The sequence below is a fragment of the Colletotrichum navitas genome (assembly GCF_030913465.1).
Source record: "Colletotrichum navitas strain CBS 125086 chromosome Unknown LY79scaffold_32, whole genome shotgun sequence".
Classification (NCBI taxonomy): Eukaryota; Fungi; Ascomycota; class Sordariomycetes; order Glomerellales; family Glomerellaceae; genus Colletotrichum; species Colletotrichum navitas.
In genome coordinates, this window is record NW_026850578.1 from 192,067 (window position 1) to 207,704 (window position 15,638).

Genomic DNA, 15,638 nt, shown 5'->3' on the forward strand with positions numbered 1-15,638 from the left:
CCACCCCTCCCCGCCCCTCCCTTCCAGCGCACTTCCTCGGAACCCTGCCGGCGCTGTCAGGCAGCTCAGCCCGCGTACCCCAGCACGTACGCTGCTTAGGTGCCTGGTAGCTACCTAGGTAGGCGCCTTCTTATGTGCTTTTATCTTATCTTAGCGGCCGGGGGACCTTGGCATCGAGAGCTCTCTCCCTCTCTCTCCACCAACATATACCTACTACTCTCTGTCGATCACTAACAGCTTCTTACCTCGTCGCAAACCACCACACTTCCCAAGCGTTGCCACGGCTTCTTCTCTAACCTCTAGCTGCTCCCCGCCTTGACAAGCTTCACCCCCCTATGGCAGATAAGGTCGTCCCGGAAATGTCCGCCGACCACACCGTCCCGATCTCCGGGCTCGACGAGCTCAAGAAGCACCTCGACGATCTCGTATCCGCACCCGAGACGCCCCTCAACCCGAAACTCCTCGACGATGTAGAGCTTCAGCTGAACGGTTTGTCTCCCTCCCTCCCACGGTTCCTCCTTCTTTCCCACAAGAAACCTAGTCGAACTAACAGCACGCCTCTCAGAAACAAACATCCCGCCCCTCCTCCCCGTCCTCCTCCCAAACCTCACCGCGATCCTCAAGACGACGCCCCATGACCCCTCTCCCGTCGTGTCCCTCACCATCAAGCTCCTCGGACCCGTCCCCTTCACCCAGACCCTCCAGCTGGCCGATGAGTCCTCCCTCGTCGCCGCCCTCCGCTCCCCAAGCCCCTCCGCCAACCTCCTCGCCCTCGCCCTCCTCGCCAAGGCCGCCGCCGCCCCCTCCGACGCCGCCATCCTCTCCCTCATGCCCCGCGTCATCGAAGAGCTCCTCCGCCGCTGGCTCTCCGCTCCACAGGTCGAGGTCGGCGAGAGGGCCACCCGCGTCCTCGGCGACCTCCTCGACGTCGACTGCGAGCTCCCCCCGCCCCCGGCCACCGCCACATCGGGCTTGCCCGGCCGCGAGCTCGTCAGGCGCCGCGCCCCGGGACAGGGCAGGATGTGGCGCCGCATCTTCCACGACCGCGAGCTCTTCGGCCTCGTCCTCTCCCTCGCCCGCGGCCGCGACCCCGACCCCGCCGCCGACCCCGCCGCCCTGTCGGCTCACCAGCTCTCCCTTGCCCAGGGTCGCGTCCTCCGCATCCTCCCGCGCCTCGCCGCCCTCAACATCGCCGAGGTCGCCACCTCTCCGTTTCCCGACCTCACCGGCTCCGTCGAAACCGGCCTTCTCCAGCTCGCAGCCCTGCACATGGTCGACAAGACCGATACCCTCATGCACCTCAACCTCGTCGACTTCTTCGAGACCCTGCTCAGCGTTATGCGCGTCGCCGACCACTCCCATCGCACCATGGGCATCCTGAAGGACCTCGTGAGGCAGGGCGTCGCCGATGACGACACGCTGAGGACGGCCCTCTTGACTTTGCACGACCGGACAGTGCCGGAGGAGTCAGACGCCCTGCGCACCTTTGTCAGAGACGTCATGGCATGAGATTTGGGGGGAGGGAGAGGGACACGGAGGGTTCTTTTAAAACAAAATTAGTCACGGGCGTTTCACGGATAGGAAAACCAGGCTTCTCTTCTCGAACGCAGACGAGCAAGCATGGGCATGTATATGTATAGCTACAGGTAATACTCGCTCCCCCCCCGACGAGCCGGGGCGCCAATGAGACACTGAATAAGATGCTTCAATATAGACACAAACTTCCATGGGGCATCGGCCATCATTCCGAGCCTGGTTCAATGGTTTTACATGGGAAAAAAAAATTGATCCCCGCCCCACCCTTTACAGTCTCTAATCCGTTACGCCATGCCCCCCAACGTGCGCATGACGGCCCTTCCCTGGGGACTGGCTCAGCGCCGCATTCTGCTCGAGGCGTCGCCCTCGGGTCCGTCTACCGCCGTGTTATCCGTCACGCTGCTGAGGATGCTGTCCCTCCGGTCCACCCGCACATTAGTGGTCATGCCCTCGATGCCGAGACCGACCTCGCCGACGCGCCTGAGGACCAGCAAGAGCGCCACCCTGAGCTCCGACGTGACGTCTTTGCCGAGCAGCTCGACGGCCATGACGTAGAACTCCTTGATATGCTTCTGGAACGCCTCCACGGGGAACGCGGCGTACCCCTCGAGGACGTCGACCACCACCGGCCGCCAGGCGACGATATTGCGGTGCTGGCTGTCCTCCTCGAGGGCGACAAAGTCCTTGATGATGCTCTTGCACAGCGGCACCAGCGCCTGCTCGATGGCGTCGCGCGCAGCCGTGCGCTCGTGGCTGTCGTCGGCGTACATGCGGAAGAGGATGGCAACGTACGTAGCGGCCGCCCCGCTCTCCTGCTTCAGCAGATTGGGGGCTTGCTTCATGAACCCCTCGCGCCAGAGACGCATGCGCAGCTCCTTGTCGGCGTTGAACTTCCTGGCAAAGAGGTACGACCTCTTGAGCAGCGCCATGAGACGGAGAAGCTCGGTCGTTGGGATCTGGTTGTACACAGTATCGTTGCTGAACAGCTCGTTGACCGTCTCGATCATGAGCAGCTGCAGAACACATCGCGAAATGATACGGTTGAAGTAACGGCGGCGGGCAGCTGTGACGACGACCGGCTGCTGCTGCAGGTTCGATGCCGGCTTGAACTCCTCCAACGGCGCTGGAGACTGGGCTTGGAGCCGGGGAGCATTTGGCGCTGTCGGGGTCTTCAGGTCGTCGTCGTTGATAGCGCTGACGTGGGCATCGGTCGAGCTGGTGTCGGTGTTGACGCCGTTCTTTCCCAATCCGTTGACCTTCAGCGACTCTCCTTCAGCGGGCGTCTCTGTAGGACTCAGTGGGGCGGCAAAATCCAATCCGTTCGGCGGCATGTCGATGGAGGCCGTCGAGTTGATCGTGGTGGCGGAGAAGAGCTGGTGGGCTGTTGTGCGTGCAAACAGCTCGCAGAAAGCTCCCACAATCTTGGACCAGTGGTCCGGCGTGAACTTTGTGACGTTCTTCAGGATGAGTTGCTGTAGGCAGTTGCTGCCGATCCTAGAGATGGTGTCGTTTTCCTGACAGATGCAGAGGGCCAGCAGCTCCAAGAAACGGTCCAGCATGTACTCCAGTGCGTCAAAGTAGTGCGTGAACAAGGTAATCATGTTCCGCAGTGCCTGGATCATGGTGGTGGATAGCCAAACAGACAGCTCCTCGTGATTGAGCGCGTTGTTCAAGTCAGGCCTGGATCGCAAGACCATGAAGATGGGATACAGCTGTTGGCGCCACAGAATGTCCCAAAAGTCGGGCGGGAACTCCCCACCGTATCTCAGGAGAGCCTCAAAGAAGTACTCGAGTGCATTAGAACGCACCTCAAGGTCCTCGCCCGTCATCAGAACATCGTGGAACGCAAACAGAACTGGGAACCAGTATCCCTCTTCCACCGTGGTCCGGTTCTGCGATCTTTGCAGCGTGTCTGCGGCCGAGGCAGCGGGCTCTCCAGACGCGCTCTGGTTCTTCTGCGAGAGAGGGCACTCGGGTGTCTTGAGCATCCGGGGTATGATGGACTTCAGACTCTCAAGGGCCTGCAGGCTCTTTTTCTGGAACTTCATGTTCTTGGAAAACTCGGTCAGACAGACGATGAGGTCCGTGAAGGCGCCTTGCGAGATGACGACGCCAAACTTGGTCTTGTAAACCTGTGTCACGTTCTCGAAGGCGAGGTTGACAATGCTTTCGTTTGACTCGCGGGCGGCCACGGTAAAGACGCCAAACATTGTCCTCCAGCCCGAGCGAATGTTGTCGCCTCTCGCTTGGATCATCTGAATCAAGCAGCGCAGGACCATGTCCTTGACAGCAATATTTTGGGAGTTTGCCAACACGTGTTCGAAGGGTTTCAAGAAGTCCTTTTGGAATTTGAAACCAGCCAGCTCCTCAAACTCCATGAACCGCATCGACAACTGCCGGAGCGAGTCCAAGGCAAAGAAGACGATTGTGATATTGTTGTGGCAACCCACCCGGTTGAAGTGGTCGCCGAATACCTCCCAGATGTTGCTCCACTCGAAACGCACGCGCGTCATGTTGTAGTAGGCAATCTCTACAATCTTCTGTAGGCTGTACGTCCGTGGCGAGTCGTTGGACCCGGAAACCTTGATCTCGTCCCAGCTGACTTCGGTCAGAGCCCGGGCAAAGTGGACGATGGCCTCTCCGTTGAGGTTGCCCGAGTTGGTGAAGATCCTGTCAACGGCCTTGATCACCTCATCGGAGCGGCTCTCCAAAGCGATCTCGTTGGAGAATCCTTGTGGCGCCGTTCCAGACCTCGGCCGGTTGCTCTTCCTCTTCGACTGTGTCGACGATTTGGAGTCGTTTGTGTTCTCCCGCTGTGGAGGCATGAAGCGTGCTTTAGACACGTCGGGAACAACGCTCTCGTCCACGCCGCCGGTGATCAGCTGCAGCCGGTCGAGTTGGCTGATGCACATGATGACATCCTTCCACGACGATCTTAGGACATTGCCCTCGGTCTGGCCCAGTTCAAGAATGACCTTAAGCGCCTCCACGTTCTTTGCCAACATCTCCTGGGGGTTGTTCAGGTTTGTCGTGTTCTTCAGCGCGGAAACAAAGGCTTCTCGGGCAGTCGATAGGTCAAAGACGCAGGCGATCTTGGTCGCTAGCTTCATGCCCTCCAGGCACAGCTTGTTGATATCGAGATTCTGGGTCTTTTGCATCTGGCTTGACAACGCGGAAAAGTACGACATCCATGTGACGTCGAACATGGGGCCAATGTGCTGGAAGGACGTGGCCGGGACGAACCTGACGCCAGATCGTTGTGCGTTTTTCCTTTGGTTCTTGTACAGCGTCTTGAAGAGCTGCTCGGAGCGCAAGGCGATCTCCTCGGACTGCTGAAGATAGGCCTCTCGTTGAAGATCGCGACCCATATTGGATAAGGCCTGTCCCAGGCCTGCTGCGATTCCCGTCGACGTTGGCGGGGCGACACCTGCAGCTGCGGCGGCTTCTCGTTCACTCTTCAGAACGATCTCGTTGCTGTCGATCTCGTCGTAGATAGCCAGCAAGTATTCTTCAGGCAAATCGGCATTGTCGTTAATACCGCGGTTGTTCTTGATGAACTCCTCCTTGCTCATCCGCTTCGCAACTTTGCCGCTGTGCAAGTCGGTGTTGAGCATGATGACAGAGTAGGCCAAGACGTAAGCCGTATCGGCGTTGGCGAATGCGTTGGGGTTGCCCATGACGTAGCGTTCGGCGAATTTCAACATGTAACGATCGATCTTTTGCGCCTCTCCAGGGAGACGGAAAGACTGGAGAAACGTGCGTAGCGCATCGACGAAGCGCTTTTTCGTGAAGTCCATGGCATCGACGAAGGCGTGCATGATCTCGATGTTCTTAGGGTCACCTTCACCCAAGTACTCGCCGATCTGTGCCTTGTCCAGGCCATCCTCGGTAAGCAGGAACCTTGCAATATCCTGAGGACTCTCGCTGGGGATGAAGCCTTCTTGCAACAGGAGCTTGATACCTCTCTTGGGCTTAAAGTTGAACTGCTTGATGGCGTTGTTCATGGCCGTCTTCCTGGCCTTGGCCTTCTCCAAAGAGGCAGGGTCGTCCTCGAGAACGGGCGTTGAAGGTGCCGGCGTTTCGAAGCGAGACGGGTTCTCACTCATGCTTGGGTCAATGGACGGCCGGATATCCTCGGAGTTTCTCGTGTCACCGTCCAGCCTGACGCCATTCGCGTCTGGCCGCACAGCGGCAGACCAGTCAACCATTGACCTCAGTGAGTCCACCAAAGCGTCCAAGGCTATCCGCTTCATGACATACTCCTTGGGAATGTCACTCTCCGGCTCGGGCTGTGGCGTAATGTGCGCGACGGATAAGGGAGGGGGCAGAATTGCCCTTAACTGCCAGTCGCCTCCCGAAACAGTCCTTACGCTCTTTTCCTCGTACTGCTGCTCTTGCACGGGCGTCACCACGACAGGGGCTGTAGAGAATTTGGACAAGTCCTCGATGATGGTCTGAAAAATGTTGTCGACGCTACGCTCACAGTCGTAGTTCAGATACGTCTCCACCAGAGCCTTGGAGTCTGCGCAGAAGCGGTTCATGATGTTGACCACGTAGACCTTTTGAGAGATTGGGGCGGTGCGCCTGGCAAGGAGGGCAAGGTAGATCTCGTTCAAGAAGACGGCGATTTCCAGCTGCAACACGGTTAATTCGGGTCCAGCGGAGTTGGACGCGGCGAGCACGAACCTTGAACGACTCTCTCATGTACTTGAGCATCAGCCAGAAGATCTCACAACAGACGTTGAAGACGCGATCGACGGAACTGGCGCCGTTGCGCGTTATGCTAAGGCACAGATAGAACTTGATGGCTTGCAGGAAAGTTGTGGGCTCGTTGCTTTTGGAGTTGGTAATGGTACATAGCGGGGAGGTGAAGACGGCGATGTTGTTGTTGAGGAGGGTGTGGATGAGATGCAAAGAGATGAGCTTGGAGCGCATAGGCTGGCCGCGCAAGTCGTAGAGCTGATCGGGCGGCAGCACCTTTGTGGAGAGGTTGCAAAAGGATCGGAAGACCAGGTAGGCATCCTTGATGTAGACCTCGTCCTCGGCGTCCAAAGCTTCGGGGCTGTCATCGTGGGAAGATTCGGGTGTGGATTGTTCGGAGACGGATCGTGCTGGTTTCCTCCCCGGCTTGATCTCGGTCACCATGGTCGGCCCGTCGCCAAGATGTGAGTCGTCGAAACTCTTGCGGTGCTCGAGATCTTTTAATGTCAACTTGCCGTTGGCATTTTCGTCGCCCTCGGTAGGGGCCGACTCGGAAGCGGCGGGGGCCGGCGAGCCCTCCTTTTGTTCTGCGTCCTGTTCCGGTTCCTTTTCTTCAGCATCGACAGCGCCATTGACGGAGTCAGTCTGCTCAAAGGTGACGTTGCTCGAGCTGTGCTTCAACTTATCGAAGCTCATGCGGGCTTCCTTCATGTGCAGGCGGGTCTTGACTCGCTCGAAAACGGTGCCGACCATCTGGGTCAGGGTTCCTTGGGCCATTTGCTGGTTTCCGGTGTTCCGGGAGAGCAGGAAGACATTGTAGACCTGGCGGACGGCCTTGAGGAGGCCGGCGCCGTGGACGACGATCTTGTCGTTCAGGACGGCGGCCAAGAGGGACTTGACGATCTGAAGCTGGACCTCGACGGCGGTGGTCTCGCCCTGGAAGCAATCGCAGATGGTGTCGATGGCGCGCTCAATGAGTGGAGCTCTATCGGGGGGTGGTGGTGCATCTTGGCTCTGGGGGTCGGGGTTGGTCGGCAGCGAGAAGTAGGAGTAGGATATGAGCTTGCCGATGCAGTCGAGTGCGCTGGTGATGAGTTGGACATTGCCGGTCCTCGTGGCGAGCTGCAGAGGAGCAAAGACGATTTCAGGGTCGGGGAAATTGGGATGGCTTTCCTTGATGGCCGTGAGGGTCTTTTGGAGGGACTCGGTCAGCTGCTTGTTCCTCTGGGCCTCCTTGGAAGCCGCAATGGCCTCCAAGGAGGAGACGAGGAATTTGAGGGAGCTCATCTCATGGGGGAGCAGCGGAGGGACCAAGTGCCATTCGCGAGTTTACAGGACCGGGTTTCGGGATCGGGAGGTGGTGGATGGACGAGGCGTTGTGGTCGGCGTGCGATCTGGCGGAATTGCAACGGAGGTGTGTCGGTATGACTAGGTAGGGAGGTAAGCTGTTGTTGGGTCGAACATGGAGGGGCGCATGCGCATATGCAGGTCGACGTGGAGAGGGCGACGGCAAGCAGGGGAAGCCCCAATGGGAGGGCACGGAGAGGAGGTATTAGTGTAGGTTGGTGAAGTCAAGTCAAGTATCTGAGAATGGCCGTCGACTTTGTGGAGGAGGGCGTCGGCGGTGGTGGTGATGTTGCTGCCAAGTCGGCACAGATAATGTAGAGAAAGGATGAAGGAAGCTCCGGCGGTGCTGGCGGTGCTCGAGATTGAATTGGACAGCACAGGCAATTTGGAGATGGGGGAGCTGGCAATGACGGTCTAAATTTCTTTGGATGGGGGGGACCCCTGACCTCTCGCTCCACGGCTGCCACGGCCCTGGTCTGTCTGTCTTTCTCGATGCATGCAGAGAGGTACCTCCTTACACCTAGCAATACCTGCCTGGTATCTAAGTACCTACACAGTTGATACCTAGGTAGGTAACTACTTAGGTACACGAGTGCGGACGGGTGCTGCGTGCCGAAGCATGTGGTCCGATCACTGTACAGCTGGGAGCGATGGTAATGGAATAATATTGTGACTGTATTCGCACTAAGTTTTGCCGTCGGGCCAGGTGCCTTGGACAAACAAATCTGCAGCACTTGTTCTTATTCCATCTAGTCTATCTGACCGAAAAGTGCAGCAACAGTATCCGTACTCTGTGAGCATCTGGTGTACGTGGCCGACTCTGTAAGGGAGGGAGTTGTTTCTATGTGGTCTACAGTCTTATGTCAGCAATTCGAGGTGGATACTTGGTCGAGTCCAGCTCAGCACAGACCAAGGGGGAACGAACAGTCAAGGTGGATGCCAGATTGACAATTTGGATGAGGTAAGCAGTCGACTCCCAGTGTCAGTCACGTGCATCGAAACCAACGAGCCAATGACCGGCGCATCGCGATGGAAAAGGAGACTTCACTCGCAAAAAGGTGAGACCCACTCCTCACTCAACAGTGCCCGATGCCATTGGCCAAGATCCCCCCGTCTGGTCCCTTGTTTTCCCGGGCTATTCCCACTTTCAAGTCCGAAAAGTTCCTGAGGCCAGTCAGTCTTAAAACCAGACCGAGTACGGAGTATGGGTATTACTTAGTAGCGGAACCCGGTTGGCTGGCTGTCGCAGACGTTTTTTTTTTTTTTTTTTTTTCCTTGCTGTTGGCGTGAAGCACCTGGCGCAGCGGCTACCGGTTACAATCTATCGGCGCCAGTTGTCCCCCACTCACTGTCCACTCCACTGACGCTTCAGCGCAGTGAAATAACGGCTCTCCCTGCGCAGGCCATTTTGTAGGGACGCGCTAATTCCCGATTTGGACTAGCGCCCCAAGCTCCATCCAGCGACGGAGCTCAACGCAAAAAACTCCAGCCCCAAGGAAAGATTCCCGTCCGACAATCTCGAGCATCAAACCTCGTCGTCCCAAAAAAATAATCCCGCGTCGTCGCCTCTGCTCTGCTTCCCCTTCTCTTTTCTCCCCCCCCCCCCCTTTCGACCCGACCCGACCCTTCTTCTTCCTTGTCTTGTCCCAATTCCGTCATCCCGACACGCCCATAGGCTTCAATTGTTCGACGTCGACGGTCCATCGTCTTGATCCATAGTCCGGCCCCCCTCCGCCAACTACACTCTTCTCCCTGCTTTCGTGCGCCGCTCGCCGGAGCTTTCCATTCACCATGATCTCCACCGTCTTGAGACGGACTGTCCGTCCGAATGCCCTCCTCCGCAGCAACCTCTCCTCCCAGATCCTGAGATGCTACGCCTCCTACCCCCCGCACACCGTCATCAAGATGCCTGCCCTGTCGCCCACCATGACGGCGGGAAACATCGGAGCGTGGCAGAAGAAGGCCGGCGACAGCATCGCCCCCGGTGATGTCCTCGTCGAGATCGAGACCGACAAGGCCCAGATGGACTTTGAGTTCCAGGAGGAGGGTGTTATTGCCAAGCTCCTCAAGGAGTCTGGTGAGAAGGACGTCCCCGTCGGTAACGTGCGTGCAGCCTTTTTTTTTGTTTTTTTTTCCCTTCCCCCAATATGTCCGTAGTCGCGACAAGCCGCCGAGAACAGTCTTCGCCCTCACCTGCCCACTCCTCGCGTGCCACTGATGAGTCTACCCATACTGACAATGTTTCTGTAGCCCATCGCCGTCCTCGTCGAGGATGGTACCGACCTTAGCGCCTTCGAGAACTTCTCCGCCGCCGACGCCGGTGGTGAGGCCGCTAAGCCCGCTCCCAAGGAGGAGCCCAAGGAAGAGGCCAAGCCGGCCTCTGCCCCTACCCCCGAACCCGAGAACTCCTCCGACGACTTCAACAAGCCCGCCGGCAAGCTCGAGAACGCCCTGGACCGTGAGCCCAACGCCACCATCGGTGCCGTGCGCCTTGCCAAGGAGAAGGGTGTCAACATCCGCACCGTCAAGGGATCCGGCAAGGGCGGCAAGATCACCGAGGACGACGTCAAGAAGGCCGTCTCTGCCCCCGCCGCCGCTGCCGGCCCCGGTGCCAGCTACGAGGACATCCCCATCAGCGGCATGCGCAAGACCATCGCATCCCGCCTCCAGGAGTCCACCCAGAACAACCCTCACTTCTACGTCTCCTCCAGCATCTCCGTCAGCAAGCTACTCAAGCTTCGCCAGGCCCTCAACGCCTCCTCCGACGGCAAGTACAAGCTGTCCGTCAACGACTTCCTCATCAAGGCCATTGGCGTTGCTTCCAAGAAGGTTCCCCAGGCCAACTCCAGCTGGCGCGGTGATGTCATCCGCCAGCACAACACCGTCGACGTCTCCGTCGCCGTCTCCACCCCCACCGGCCTCATCACCCCCATTGTCACCGGCGTCGAGGCTCGCGGCCTCGAGGCCATCTCCACCGAGGTCAAGAAGCTCGCCAAGCTCGCCCGCGACGGCAAGCTCAAGCCTGAGCAGTACCAGGGCGGCTCCATCTCCATCTCCAACATGGGCATGAACGATGCCGTCGACAACTTCACCGCCGTCATCAACCCTCCCCAGTCCACCATCCTCGCCATCGGCACCACCAAGAAGGTCGCCGTCCCCGCCCAGTCCGAGGACGGTACCACCGGTGTCGCCTGGGATGACCAGATCACCATCACCGGCAGCTTCGACCACAAGGTCGTCGACGGCGCCGTCGGTGCCGAGTTCCTCAAGGAGCTGAAGAAGGTCCTCGAGAACCCTCTCGAGCTTCTCCTGTAAGGGGGGAAGTCGGTGTTGAGTGTGACGCGTTGCCGTGCGACGGCGGCGGCGGAGGAAGAGGAGGCATGATGAGTTTCGAAGGCGTATCCGGCGTACGATATAGAACGTTCAGGCCGAAGACACGTCCTGTGGTTTTTGCGAAGGGAGGAGGGCGGAGGGCAGTGAAAGACGGGCCGAAGCATACACCATCTGCTCGGCGCCGGACGACGAACCTACCACAACCTACTTCCCGTGTACAATGATCTCCTGACTAATGCTGCATCTCGGGTGCGGAAGAGGTTTCTGTCTTGTACATTTGGTCTCCTTTTCCCCCATTTTACCTAGAAATCGAGCAGTTACCTTTTGCGCTGAAACCAAACCGGGTCTTCCCTCTGTGTCTGTGTGTCTATCTACCTATTCAGATCCGCATGCATGTGACGAACCCAGCCGTCGGCGGGAATGCGCTCATTGGCTCGCGCTAACTAAAGACGGCCCTCCCAGCAAGGTCGGATCGGATGATAAGCCATGGATTCAAGGTAAATCCGCACGTGGGTTACGCCCATCCAGAGACGTGGTGATCAAGCTACCAAGCAGCGTCGAGTCGAGAAATTGATTGTTCGACATGGAGAATAAGCTCTACTGGCCTGTTTTGCCAATACCCATCGAAAAAGCATGTGGGAATATTTGGCCCTCTCATTCCGTTCAAGCCGACTTACCAACATACAAATACATACATGCCTCTTGGAAGGTTTCTGGTTCTACTCAAACATCGACATGGGTCCCGTGTGCATTCAATCAGTGGTATTTTACTCTCTCGTGGCTTCAATACTGTCTGTTGCCATAACTCTAGTGGGCTTTTTTTGTTTTTGAAACGGCAACTGCTTAGCTTTGGTAAAACTGCATTGTTTTCCATGGCACACTCTCCCAGCACCATGCAGCCAGCCAACATCATCACTGTTTGGCATTGTTGCGCCGTTTCGAACGGTACTACTTGATGGCTATTTGCGCTTCAAAAACACTCGTTGCTGTTCCCCGGAACCCGGCACCGCCGCCGGAGCTCCTCTTACCAAGTCTTTGATCGAGTTGTTCAATGACAAATTGCGATTATGAAATGGTAAATGCGTAGTGCCGCAATAGAAGAATGCAACATTCCTTTCGTGCCGATACGCAATCTGGGGGTTTCTCTAGACAATACTTGATCGTCATCTCAGAGAAGACTAACAGCCCATCCGGAGGGGGGTTTCCTATTAAACGACAGCACGAACGCGGTATTTATAACATCATCGCCACTATTCCACCCTTTCTCGGCATATGCACGTACAGCTCGGTGTTTTGCATTTCGGACCAATTGAACCAACCAGCTACCCAGAATTCTCGGGGTATTGCGGGCGAGACGGTCCTTAGGTGCGCGAACCCCGACGACATCTCGGGGATAAGCGCCTCTTTTTACTATTACATCGCTGCTGGCTTCATGGTCTCCGTATTCCATCCCAGTGCAACTTAATCAGATCGATCTGATAAAATCTCTCTGCCCAAATACGTTCGGATTTCTGTACTTTACGATCTCTCTGGTCCTAGGTATCGGCACGCCGTGAATCAGGACTCAAGCATGAGGGGAGACGCATGCCATGACAGAATAAGCCGAGTCATCCTCCGTCCGACAACCCCATGCCACATTGTCCCCGAACATCTCACAAATTGACACCAAACCCCAACCCCCAATATGGACCCTTCGAGAAGCCCGGACCAGTCCTCGACGACACGGAAGAAACGGCGAAGGCCCGCTCTCGCATGCGAACAATGCCGCCGCCGCAAAGTCCGCTGCGACAGAAACCTCCCCTGCAACACCTGCGTCCGCACTGGTCACACCCTCTGCACGTACGTCTCACAGACCAAGCCGGCGGCACGACCGCTCCGGAGCCCTGGCGCCAACGGGACCACTGGTCACATGGCCTTGGATCGCGACAGTCTGTCCGACCCGGCTCACTCGGCTTTCAGGCTTCTGCCGCCAACGAGATATCCTGCCCCGTCCATGACGACGAGTCAGAACGATCTCACTGTGCGGAGGAGACCTGGCGGGCCCAAGAGCCCCGTACATGGGGCGGCCGAGTCCGAAGCGGGCCTCGGGATCCCCGATCCCATCCTGCCGACGGCCCAAGCCCTGCCGGGCCTGAAGGATCCCGAGTCGTCAGCACTGAGGCTGGTCCTCGAGACCTCTGAAGGAACCCCGCTCTTTGCGCCGACACCCATCTCCGTTGAGCAACCGGGGTTAGCGGACTATGGGAAGTGCCGGTCCGACAACCCCGCGATGGCCTCTGCTTCGGTCAGTGTTCGCGCGGATACCGCGTCGACACCCGGCAGTTGTCCCGGCTACTCCTCGACTGTCAATGCTCTCACTGAGAGGGTGAAGCAACTCGAGCAGCAGTTGTCAGAGCTGACCGTGAGGGGCGGGAGCAAAAGCGACGGGCCGTCGCGGTCTGCTCCAACTCTGCGCGAAGGTCTGAAGTACAGTCGAGGCTGTGTTAGTAAGACTCGCTACTTTGGACAGAGTCACTGGATGGCCTCGACCGATATGGTAAGTCCCATGTCTCTTCACAAGGCATACACGTCTGGGTTCACTGTTTTACCTTATTTCTGCACCTTACTTTTTGCCTTCTGGCTTCTCAATCTTCGCGTCCGCTCAGCAATCGGCAACATCGTCGGCAGAGCAATCCAGTTTCGCACTGTCTCAGTTTGTTCAAACCAGACTTGGCCTCGCTTACACGTGCGGCAGCTCTATCGCCTGGTCAACATCACCAGGAAGTTTGAGAGTGAAGTGACTTCTCAACTCTACTCCGACCTCGAGGCGTGCAAAAAGCTGGCCCGCGTCGTCAAAGCTCGCCGCACTCCCACCTTCAGCTCCATATCCATCGGGAAGAGCATGCCGTCTCGGCAGCTTGCCGACATCCTCGTCGGCAACTACCTCCGCACCTTTGAGACGGTCCACCGCATCGTCCACGTCCCATCGTTCAAGGCCGACTACGAGCGGTATTGGGAGAACCCCTCCGAAGCGAGCGAACCATTCGTCGTCCTCATGCAGCTTTGCATGGGTATTGGCGCCACCTTTTACGACGAGCGGTTCAACCTTCGTATCCTCGCGACTCGGTGGTTCTGGGAAGGCATGTTCTGGCTCATCACGCCGTGCGAGAAGTCCAAGATGACCATCACTGGCATCCAGATCCGCTGCCTGATGCACTTCCTGCGGCACACCGCCAACATCGGCTGCGACCTATCCTGGATCGGTGCAGGCGCGCTCGTCAGGACGGCCATGTACATGGGGCTCCACCGCGAGCCCACGGCGATCGTCAAGATGACGCCCTACCGCTCCGAGATGCGCCGCAGGCTCTGGGTCACCGTCCTGGAGATCGCGCTGCAGACGAGCATCGACTCGGGCGGGCCGCCGCTCATCTCGACGCATGATTTCGACACGGAGCCGCCGGCGAACATCGACGACGAGCAGCTCGTCGAGGACGCAGACTCGGCCTACCCCGTGCCGAAGGACGCAAAGACCTACACGCAGATGACGGTGCCCCTCGCCTTGTTCGGGACGTTCGCGGCCCGTCTCGCCACCGCCAAGCGCGCCAATGACTTCCGGTCCGACACCGTGTACGAGGAGACGCTGCGGTGCAGCAACGGGCTGAGCAGCTCGCTGCAGCGGATGATGCGGCAGCTCCAGTCGCACGCGTCCGTGACGGCCTTCCAGGTCCGCTACGTGCAGATCATGTCGTACCGCCTCTTCTTCGCCCTGCATCAACCGATCGTCCCCCTGGCTCTGCGGAACCCGATGTATTACTTCTCCAGGATGGTCATGTTCGACGCGGCCCTGCGGCTGTGCGAATCTGCTTTCCTGTGCCCCGACAAATCGGGGTCGGGCGCAGCCAAGCCCGCTACCCCGTCAGAGGTGGATTACCAGCGGCTGACGATCAACAGCGCTGGGACGTATCGCTCTGTCACGCTGCAGAGCATAATGGTCATCGGGCTCGAGCTGTGCAACCTCAAGGAGGAGGAGCTGAAGAACGGGCCGTCGATGCCCTTCATCGGGTCCGAAGCTCAGCTCCGCGGTATCATCGACACGTTCCACGACTGGTTCCGTAGGCGGATCCTGTCCGGGGAGACCAACGTCAAAGGCCACCTCCTCAGCGCCCTGATCACCTCGCACATCAGCAGCCTGGACAACGGCTTCGATGACGAACGCTTCGAGGAGCAGTTCAGGGCGACTTGCCAGGAGCGGGTGGCGGAGTGTTACGAAATGCTTCGCGAGCTGGCCGGGGACAGCGCGCCGGACATACCTAGCGTCCACGACCTGGACATGGACTTTGACGGGGTCGACCTCCTGGGGGATTGGGACTGGGAGTCCTTGGTAAGGCAGCATTTCTCTTGCCTCGAGTTTACATGTCGGAAAAGCATCTAACTTGTTTCGGCAGGAAAACGACGACGGCATTAAATACATGAATTTCGGCGCCGTCTCCGATATGCTGTTTTCCTAGGTCATGAAAGCCGAAGAAGGAGACCCTCGCGAGAAGCACAAGTCAAAGCCTCTGCCGACGAACTCGCGCCGCGTTTTGGCCAGTACACGATACTCGTTGTGTGGTCAAAGACTCAAGGCTTATGTTGTGTCAAAAGTTTTATGCGGCTACGATTCACGATATTCATGTCACCAGATTTGTTTTGCCGCCCAATAAAAAGCCCGCTGCCTATGGCCGATAATGCAACTCATTCGA

General features: G+C 57.9%; 4 protein-coding genes across 4 annotated transcripts; 3 read left to right on the plus strand and 1 right to left on the minus strand.

Moving 5' to 3' along the window:
- Nucleotides 1–335: 335 nt before the first annotated feature.
- Nucleotides 336–1,509, plus strand: LY79DRAFT_590523 (uncharacterized protein; the record flags this gene model as incomplete). The annotated part of the gene is made up of 2 exons (XM_060561164.1): nt 336–489; nt 566–1,509. The coding sequence occupies 2 exons, from the start codon at nt 336–338 to the stop codon at nt 1,507–1,509; spliced, it is 1,098 nt and encodes a 365-aa protein (XP_060413816.1).
- Nucleotides 1,510–1,871: 362 nt separating this feature from the next.
- LY79DRAFT_670021 (Sec7 domain-containing protein) lies at nt 1,872–7,524 on the minus strand (the record flags this gene model as incomplete). Its single annotated transcript, XM_060563724.1, has 2 exons — nt 1,872–6,170; nt 6,223–7,524. The coding sequence occupies 2 exons, from the start codon at nt 7,522–7,524 to the stop codon at nt 1,872–1,874; spliced, it is 5,601 nt and encodes a 1,866-aa protein (XP_060413817.1).
- A 1,851-nt stretch (nt 7,525–9,375) lies between these two features.
- LY79DRAFT_670022 (pyruvate dehydrogenase complex dihydrolipoamide acetyltransferase) lies at nt 9,376–10,899 on the plus strand (the record flags this gene model as incomplete). The annotated part of the gene is made up of 2 exons (XM_060563725.1): nt 9,376–9,687; nt 9,835–10,899. The coding sequence occupies 2 exons, from the start codon at nt 9,376–9,378 to the stop codon at nt 10,897–10,899; spliced, it is 1,377 nt and encodes a 458-aa protein (XP_060413818.1).
- A 1,702-nt stretch (nt 10,900–12,601) lies between these two features.
- On the plus strand, nt 12,602–15,404 carry LY79DRAFT_590527 (fungal-specific transcription factor domain-containing protein; the record flags this gene model as incomplete). The annotated part of the gene is made up of 3 exons (XM_060561165.1): nt 12,602–13,453; nt 13,652–15,277; nt 15,342–15,404. 3 exons carry the CDS (start codon nt 12,602–12,604, stop codon nt 15,402–15,404), a joined length of 2,541 nt encoding a protein of 846 aa, XP_060413819.1.
- Between the last annotated feature and the right edge of the window lie 234 nt (nt 15,405–15,638).